Source organism: Balaenoptera acutorostrata, chromosome 11 (genome assembly GCF_949987535.1).
Source record: "Balaenoptera acutorostrata chromosome 11, mBalAcu1.1, whole genome shotgun sequence".
Taxonomy (NCBI): domain Eukaryota; kingdom Metazoa; phylum Chordata; class Mammalia; order Artiodactyla; family Balaenopteridae; genus Balaenoptera; species Balaenoptera acutorostrata.
Genome location: NC_080074.1, coordinates 53,589,279 through 53,598,401, shown reverse-complemented (window position 1 = coordinate 53,598,401; position 9,123 = coordinate 53,589,279). Strand labels below are relative to the sequence as shown.

The window sequence follows — 9,123 nt, the reverse complement described above, 5'->3', positions numbered from 1 at the left end:
TTTAAATTATTTATTTATTTATTTATTTATGGCTGTGTTTGGTTTTCGTTTCTGTGCGAGGGCTTTCTCTAGTTGCGGCAAGTGGGGGCCACTCTTCATCGCGGTGCGCGGGCCTCCCACTATCGCGGCCTCTCTTGTTGCGAAGCACAGGCTCCAGACGCGCAGGCTCAGCAATTGTGGCCCACGGGCCTAATCGCTCCGCGGCATGTGGGATCTTCCCAGACCGGGGCCCGAACCCGTGTCCCCTGCATTGGCAGGCAGACTCTCAACCACTGCGCCACCAGGGAAGCCCCAGAGGTTTTTAAAAAAAATGGCTTAAAGTCAATATTTGGCAGGGAGAGCTGGGACTGCAATCCTAGGTCTATTCCATTCAAAAGCCTCTGCTCTTAACCACTCTGCCATAGGTTCCTATTTCACTGCCGGCTCCTATAGTTCTCATCCGGGAAGAACTCCCTCTTTCCGCCTCCCTCCCTCAGAAATTTAGTCCCTATCTGCAGAGGTCTCTTCGGCCTCTCTGCCTCTCATTACGCTGAGAAAGACTGCAGTTCTGTCAGTGGGCAAAAAGGATCACTCGGGAATAGCTGCTTGAGATCCTAGCGGCACGAATACTGCCGGGGACCTGATTTTAGTCCCTAGATTCTCCAGTATTGCCATTTTCCAAAATACCGTCTAAAAAGAGAGAATTAAATGAGCTTATTTACATTAAGAATCTCACGTCCGAATTGCTCGCAGCCGATAATCTGGCTCCCCTGCAGCCAGTATGGTCTTTAAGATACATACGAATCTATCCCTGCAGAGTATGATATCCTCCAGCGATGGCCCCTCATGTGTCCAGCATTCTGCACACCCGTGATTATTTGCATGTTTGTAATCACCCGTCCACTGTCTGTCCCACTATCACCTCACTCCGCCTTTGGCTGTCGGGGACGGGGCGGGATTCGCAGTTGGAATCTGAATCCTTGCGCTCACTGCGCAGGGCTCTCCGGCTTCACCCTCAGAGTAAGGGGGGGACAGGCAGAGGGTGTGGACGGGGTCTAGACGCCCCACAGCCTCTCGGCCGCTCGCCACAGAGGCCTCGGAGAGCCGGGCGAGGGAGGAGCGTCGGCAGCAGAGGCCGAGGCCCAGTTCCGTGCGCCGGAAGTGCGCACGCGCACCCGCACCCGCACGGCGGCCGTCGGTCACGTGACCCCCGGCCAGTGCTCGCGAAGCCGGAAGTGGTCTGAGGCACAAGGAGGCCGCGGGAGCCCGCTGGCGGTGGCGCGGCGGAGACCGGGCGAGGTAAGCGGGGCGGGCGCGGGCGGAGAGGCCGAAGGCGCGCGGGGCACGGGCTGCCGAGCCGGGCACGGCCCGCACGGAGCGCTCCCGCCCCCAGTGGGAAACTGGGATGCTGAGTCAGGGCGGGGGCGGGGCGGGCGACCGGAGGAGCCCAGCGGGACCCCAGGCCGAGCCCTCCCCGACTCTGGCTGGGCGGACACCGCCTCCCGGGTGTGCGGGGCGTGAGAAGCCGGCCGGAATGGTCGCGCGGGCCCGTCCCCTGCGTCTGGACTCCTCGTCCTACAGCCGGCCGTCTGACCCGGACCCTCCCTGATCTGGTGGCGCTGGGCAACCGAGAAAGAGGATGTGTCTCTTACCGGCGTTGGGCCCTGGCCGCCCGGACAGGTGGATGCCCCTTTTCCTTGGAGTTAGGCTGGCCGCTTTCTACCCCTCTTTCCGAGCGTGGACGCTATTGGCAGTGTTTAAATCGTTTGATTTTTTTCAGACGATTAAAAAGAGACGTATTTTAGTGAAGCGGGGGTTGACTCGCCGGAAGCCAGAAGCCGAGGACGTTTTTAATGTACACACCTATAATGCAAATACCCAAACCTTTCCTTTGGGACATGGCTTACGGGTGTAATTTCCAATCCGTTTCCCAGGTATTTTTAGTAGGTGGCCTCAAAACAAGTTCTACCCAGTAATTGTCAAATGCATAACCAAAGACCGACTTTTTTCACTGAAGAACGCTGAATATAATATCTGTTTAATAAATGATTCACTTAGTGGTAGAGTTTGGAAATCCTGGAACTTTGTCCATATGCAGCGTCACCAAGCCTGTTTTCATGTATGGACAAATGGTAACTTTCATTTTGGACAGCATAAGGAAGTAGACTTAAGGCAGGATCACCAGTCTCATACTTGTTGAGTGCCTGCCTATATTGTGTCCAAATTTTGGAACGATTTATATAGCAAGTACCTTCTGGGTGTGCTGAGTCATGTTTTAGTATGCGGTTATTGTGGGGTTATTGGAAGATAATTTCAAAAGACATTTCCAAGATCATTGTGACACCATAGTTTAATTTTCTGCATATAGAGAGCGGATATCTTAGCTGAAAAATGTGTTTTATATTACCCACTAGGTATAGATACTTAATGATATTATTTGCCAATTGTAGTTATCTCAAGCAACAGTTACATTAATGAGCAAAGCTTTTCATATTGAGAAATATTTGAAAATATTATTGAAAAGATATTTGAGAAGTTTATTATTATCTCAGTAGCTGACAAATGTGTATTTCATATTTTGAAAAAGGAATCGTATTTTTATTGCTTATTTCCAATAAGTTGCTGTATATAAAATTCCATTATCTGAATTAGATGGGTGGTAAAATTATATACATCTCTCTGAGTATATCAAAGATTGGTGAAATTTGGACCCCTGGCCATTCTTTGTGTACTTAACCCTACTTGGAATATTGGCAGTCATTAATTCATCACTGAATACCTAGTCCATTCTAACTTACTGTGAAGGGAGAGCAAGATCTGTTTTGATTCAACCTGACTTTACATCAGGTTTAAGGTGGCATGGCGGGACAAGTGTTTATGCTATTTAGCTATACCTCATTTTTATTCCAACATGGAGCTCAAACATTTACAATATACTTATACAGCTTTTCAATATTGAAGGACAAGGCTAAGGGTGGTGCTTTTTTTTTTTTTTAATAGACATTATTTTTTAGAGCAGTTTTAAGTTCACAGCAAAATTGAGCAGAGGGTGAAGAGGTTTTCCACATACCTCCTGCCCCCATACATGCTTAGCCTTCCCTTGCTTATTTTTTAAGACTTGCTAATACATACTCGGTATGTGTAGTTATATACTTGGAGGTCGAAGAAACTATCTTTAAGTTAATTTCAAAATTTATTGCTGAAAGGTCACCTTTGCATCCTGATTGTCAGGCTTTGTGTAGGTGAAATTTTAAGTTATAGAGGTGTTATGCAGTGGCAACAGTTGTTTTCATTAGTGTTGCCCTGCCCTGGAAGGAAACAAAGTAATTTTTTTCTATATTTCTGTTGTATTTTACCTTATTACTTTATTTTAAAACACTTTAAAATACGATTTATCATTGATTAATCTTTCAAAACATTTTAAGGAGGTAAATGGCCAATATCACTCTCATTGACAGAGACAAAATTAGAAGGCAAGTTGATGTTTTTTCAACCCTGTGAATAAGTGAATTAAATTGAATATATAAGATGTTATTGGTTAATGTTTTTTCAGAGCCCATGCAGCATTTTAGTCTTTAATATTGCTGGAAAGTTAGATTTTTTTGGACTGTTAATGCACTTTGATTTAGTAATAAATAATAGGTGATCTTTCTTGAGAGTAAAAATAGCTAACATTTGTTTCTTAAGTGTATTATTCTCTTAAAACAAACATGCAATTTTTTTTTCTTTTCTCTTAGTATAACAAGAGGATCACCTGACCACGCCGAGATGCAGAGCACTTCTAATCATCTGTGGCTTTTATCTGATATTTTAGGCCAAGGAGCTACTGCAAATGTCTTTCGTGGAAGACATAAGGTTGGTACAGAGAATACTGTGAAAGCACCATATATGTAGTTTTCTGAGACGCACACTTGTACTAAAGTGAGACTTGGTGGTTTTGATTAATTTGTCTAGAGAGAGTATGTGTTTTTGTGGTTGCTTAAGATATAGCTGTGTCAGAGGCAGTAATATCTACACAGTGGTGGCAGAGGTCATGTGTTGGGGAATGGAGAAAAACAGAAGGTTGTTTGAAAAAAGGAACTGGGGAAGATTAGTGTTGTGCCGTTTGGTTTTTTCCTCGACCTAATCCTCCTACGGTAGTGAGTGATCTCACTGACAGAGTTCAGTGCAGCAGTGATTTGGGGTAGGAGGTAAAAGAGGGAGGCATGGTGAGGAGCAGATGGGTATTTTTGAGGGAAGCCTGCAGATGATTCTGCTGTGCTGTACTAAGGCTTCATGCCCCCAAGTAAAACATTCTACAAAGTAGATTGGAGTAAAGTGAGGTTATCATCAAGGAGCCCAGGTTTAAAAGACTATATATCCTGTTAATCAGAACTTGTTAGTGCAAGTGAGAATAGAATAAAAGGGCTAATCCCAGAGGCATTTCAAGAACCAAAAGGACTTTGTGTCAGATTCTGTATTTGGAGGATGAAGTGAAAGATAATTAAAGTCATTTAAAATGAAGAGATTTAAGATCATTTAAGTTTCTATTCTGGGAAGGAAGCTGGAAAAATAATGGAATAAAAACATCCTTTTATAATGCAAATAATCATTCACTAGTTTTTCAGCACTGTGAATTCAGCACAGGAGCTCTAAACATTTTAGGAAGGAGGAGTTTCCTTATATTTTTCTGTAGCTTCAAGACCACCAGTCAGTTCTGTCTGTGGCAATGAAGTAAACATTCATAGGTGCGTGCTGTTTCCTCTGTGGCTCTTAGAGAGTGAATCAGAAGTGTTGTGCAGTTTTTAGCTTTTTTTCACCTCCAATTCTAGAATTGTCCACAGGTTCCAGTCCTTGGTCAGATTCATAGTGATCAGCCTTGGATATTCCTGTGCTAGAAACTGTTTTTGCTTTGTGCACTGTGCCAAGAAGAGAAAATGGGTGGGGTGGCACCTTTGGGTTTAGCAGTGAGACACACCTGACCGTCTGTGTTCCTGTGACCCCGGTTAACTTAACAGACTTTAGTAATCACTTGGTATGTGTCAAACACTATGGTGGACCTAGTGATTTGAGCTACAGATAATGTGCTGTACCTGCCCACGAAGAGTGTTGGGTTTTGTAGCAAGGTGGTATTGGAAGGAACGTAAATTAGAAACTGATGGAGTGACAGGTAGTCAGTAGTGATAGGAATTGAGGGAGGCATATTTAAAGTGCCTGGCACTAGTAAATATCTCACATTTTCTGATCCTCTTTCCTTACGTAGATACCCAGTGTCCTTCATGTAAGTGCCTACACTTAGCAGGCACTCTGTAAATGCTTGTTGACTGAAAGAATAAATGAATGAATGAGGACAGAGTAGACTACTGTCTTGAAGCTCTTCTTCAAAGGAAGTGAAACTGTTCTTTATCCACTGTAGTTTGAAAGCTTCAAATAAGGATTAGAGAGGCATAAGAACTGACTTAAAATATTGCTAACACCCAGTTTAGTATTCAGTCTTCCCTGGGATGTGTTTTGACTTAAAATATTGCTAACACCCAGTTTAGTATTCAGTCTTCCCTGGGATGTGTTTTGACTTAAAATATTGCTAACACCCAGTTTAGTATTCAGTCTTCCCTGGGATGTGTTTTGAGAAACCATGTTTGTTCTCAGTGACATCAATTTCAAGGGTTTAGGACTATACCCCCAAAATCCTGCTTGCCCTTAATAACTGTTTGTTTAAGCATCTTTAACTATATTAGGTAAACCCTTTTATGTTACTGCTCAGAGTGACCCGGTCCCTAAGTTTACTATTTGTTATTCAAAGTATATTACTTACTTAATCTGTCTCTTTTTCATTAAGTTGCCTTGAGCTACTACTGTGTGTGGATGGGTGTATATGTGTGTGATAACTGAGGTGAAGTTAAAGGGGAGAGATCTGTAGGAAGGATGTGTTGACCTGCACGTTGTATATATATGTACACGTGCATCTCTAAATATTATTCATCATGCTTTGACTTAGAGACAGTGACCGATAGGTGACTGTGCAGTTGAATAGAGGGAAAATGGGACATTCCCACACATATCCCAGTGATCTCACCCGTATGATATAGACTACAAAAGGTGGGAAAATACTGGCCTGGGTCACAGTGAGTACATTGCAACATTGTGTTCTTTTCCCTGCTTGCTCCTCTGTTAGGATTCTCCTAATTTCAGATTAAGTTTGAGACAGGTGTCCTCAAGAAAAATCTCTCTGTTGGGTGGTATAGATTTGGCAGTGTCCTTACCCTGGCTGATCAAATGGCAAAACAGTGTAATTGAGCTCTAGTTAAGTTGTTCCATTTTCATACTGTCTGAAAACGGTCAATGGTCTTCTCTGGAAAGAATATATGTGTATTTGGTGCGGGGCGAGCGGGGGAGAGAGGGGGGAGTGATCACATAACACAGGTGGTGGTCTCCACAGAGGGATCTTGAAGAGTGAGACTGTGATGCAGCTAAAGGGTTTGAAGAAGAAGATTATGAAATTCTGAGGTGAGGGGAAGAGGGTGATGGCTGTAGGTGGTGAATCTGTGTGGGAAGCTGTAGCGAGGGCTTCAAAGCAGGAAGAGCACAGAGGTCCTAAAAGACAGAGACCCATGAAACATCTTCAGGCAGGGCATGCTTGAACCCCGAGCTCATAGGAGAAACGAATGGTCTCTCCACTACCTTCAGGCAAGTTCAACCTTGGACTGTGGGAAAAGTAAGGTTAAATTCAGTAAGAGAATCTGGCCTGAGTGGTTGGAAAGAGGTGGGAGGGTCTGGAAGAGAGCCTCAAAGAAAGGTTAATTAAATGAAGACCATGACAATGTAATGTTTACCTGAAATTTAGCATGTATTTTGTACCTCTAGGATTCCCTCCCAACTATGGGTGCATTGTAATTCTGTGTTTAATCTACTTCAGTATGCCATGAGAGAGTGAGAGTTGGGGTGCTGCCGGAGCTTTGGTAGAGGAAAGGAAGTGTCTTTGATCCTTTAGAAATGATCTGCGAAGCAACAATCTGCCCTAGGCATCTAGGTGAAGTTGCAGAAGGTTACCCGAGGCAGCAGTGGTGCAGTCCAATGAGGATGGTCTGCTTTAACCTTATTCTCAAATCCCACCCCTTCACACCCATGCATACACATTCTATCCAGCTAGGGAATCTTAAAGTTAGTTGCCTTACTTTGAGATTCTTACTAAAAATTGCATATGTGGAATATAATTTTGAATCTTTCATTTCCTACTTTGATTAGTTTAAAATTATTAGGCCCTGGAGAAACCCTTGTGAGTTTCACTTTCTATTTCTTATTCAAAATATACATTCACATTTGGTACTGTTAGAGCTCTTCTGATATGTAAATGAGTATCTTTGCCATGTGTATCATAAGGAAGCTTTATAATATGAAATATATAAATAAAGGAAGCTTTATATATATATAAATATGTATGTATAAAGGAAGCTTTATTTATAATATGAAAAAAAATAGCCTTTTCTACATTCCAAAGCATTCAATTTGAAAGAAATACTGAACAATTGATTGATTTATTTCAGCTTAAAATAAAAAGGTCAGGAGTCCTAGTACAAATTACCTAATGCTTAAAAATATTCAGGGTGTTCTATAAAAAAGATAAATTGCCGTATCTAGTTCTAATGGTACCTTTTGTATCTTCTTTATAATATTATAAATAAATAAAACCTTTCTCTCTTTTTCTTAGAAAACTGGTGACTTATTTGCTATCAAAGTATTTAATAACATAAGCTTTCTTCGTCCAGTGGATGTTCAAATGAGAGAATTTGAAGTGTTAAAAAAACTCAATCACAAAAATATTGTCAAATTATTTGCTATTGAAGAGGAGGTAAGTAGTCAAGCTTTAATTAACGGTGTCATGTTTATTGTAGTTATTACGATTTGGGAGAAATAATCTAATATAAAAATTGTTTTATAAACAGTGGGCTTTTTTTTTTTTCCCCCTAATATTTATTTATTTATTTGGTTGCACCGGGTCTTGGTTGCTGCAGGCAGACTCCTTAGTTGTGGCATGCAAACTCCTAGTTGAGGCATGCAGAATCCAGTTCCCCGACCAGGGATCGAACCCAGGCCCCCCGCACTGGGAGCGCGGAGTCCTAGCCACTGCGCCACCAGGGAAGTCCCAACAGTGAGCTTTTTAATGGTGAAAATTAGAGCTCATACCACCAAATATTTACTCTCAAAGATTCTTGAATAGCTATACAATGGAAACGAAGTCTCATGGAATCAGAAAAAGTAGTATAAGAAATAAAAGAATATAGAATATGGTTACCGGTATTATTACTAAAAACAAAAGCTAAATGAAGTTAAATTGACATAATTATGTAAGGATCAAGGAGAAAGTCAAACAATACAAAGAAGGCTTTATAAAGAATAAAAATCCTTGGAATCCAGAGAGTGATATGTGAAGTCCAGTCGTAGAAGACAGAATTGATTTTAGTGGGAAACTGAAAATAAAAATGTCATTAGAAAAATATAAATCCTGTTAGTGTGGGTAATCAATAAAATCACACCTTTTGAAAAACAGTTTGGCAGTTTATACTCCTCATACCAGTGATTTCATTTTTAGTGATTACTTCTTAGGAAGTAATCAGAAATGTAAATTATAATTTTATGCACAAAAATGTTCATTGCTGCCCTGTTTATAATAAAGAATGGTTAAATAAGTTAGAATGTTTGGCTAGTCACCCAGAGTTAGCTACACTTGAGGTTAAGAGCATAGCCCTCCAGACTGCCAAGTCTGTTCAAGACTTCTGATACAAACTGCAGTGGAGTTTGGCAAACCATGCAGGTAGATAGAGAAGTCCCCACCAGACTGCTCATTCAGACACGAGCTGCAGGTTCAGGAGTCACCAGGGCTGTCTTCCCTTAAGACCAACTGGCTACCCATTCGGGGCTTCCCATGACTGCCCTCAGATTTGATAATTTGCTAGAATGTTGAATGACTCGCAGAACTCAGGAAAGCACTGTACAGTTGATCCTCGAACAGCACAGGTTTGAGCTATGTGGGTCCACTTATAAAAATGTGCGTTTTTTCCACTAAATATGTACTACAGTACTACACAATCCGAGGTTGATTGAATCTGTAGATACGGAACCACAGGTACAGTAAAGTTATGTGTAGATTTTCGACTGTGCAGAGGG

At 42.0% G+C, this 9,123-nt stretch overlaps 1 protein-coding gene across 2 annotated transcripts in view; it reads left to right on the top strand.

Annotated features, from left to right (window-relative positions):
- The first annotated feature begins 1,122 nt into the window (after positions 1-1,122).
- TBK1 (TANK binding kinase 1) overlaps positions 1,123-9,123 on the top strand; it is a 40,449-nt gene continuing 32,448 nt past the window's right edge. The window contains exons 1-3 of one of the 2 annotated variants that reach the window (XM_057557079.1): positions 1,123-1,278; positions 3,717-3,834; positions 7,667-7,807. In XM_057557079.1, coding sequence (XP_057413062.1) covers positions 3,748-3,834; positions 7,667-7,807 — 228 coding nt within the window. In that variant the 5' untranslated portion in view covers positions 1,123-1,278; positions 3,717-3,747. Of the gene's footprint in view, positions 1,279-1,498; positions 1,660-3,716; positions 3,835-7,666; positions 7,808-9,123 lie in introns of those variants that run through there. The other variant, XM_007179745.3, reaches the window with a different exon arrangement.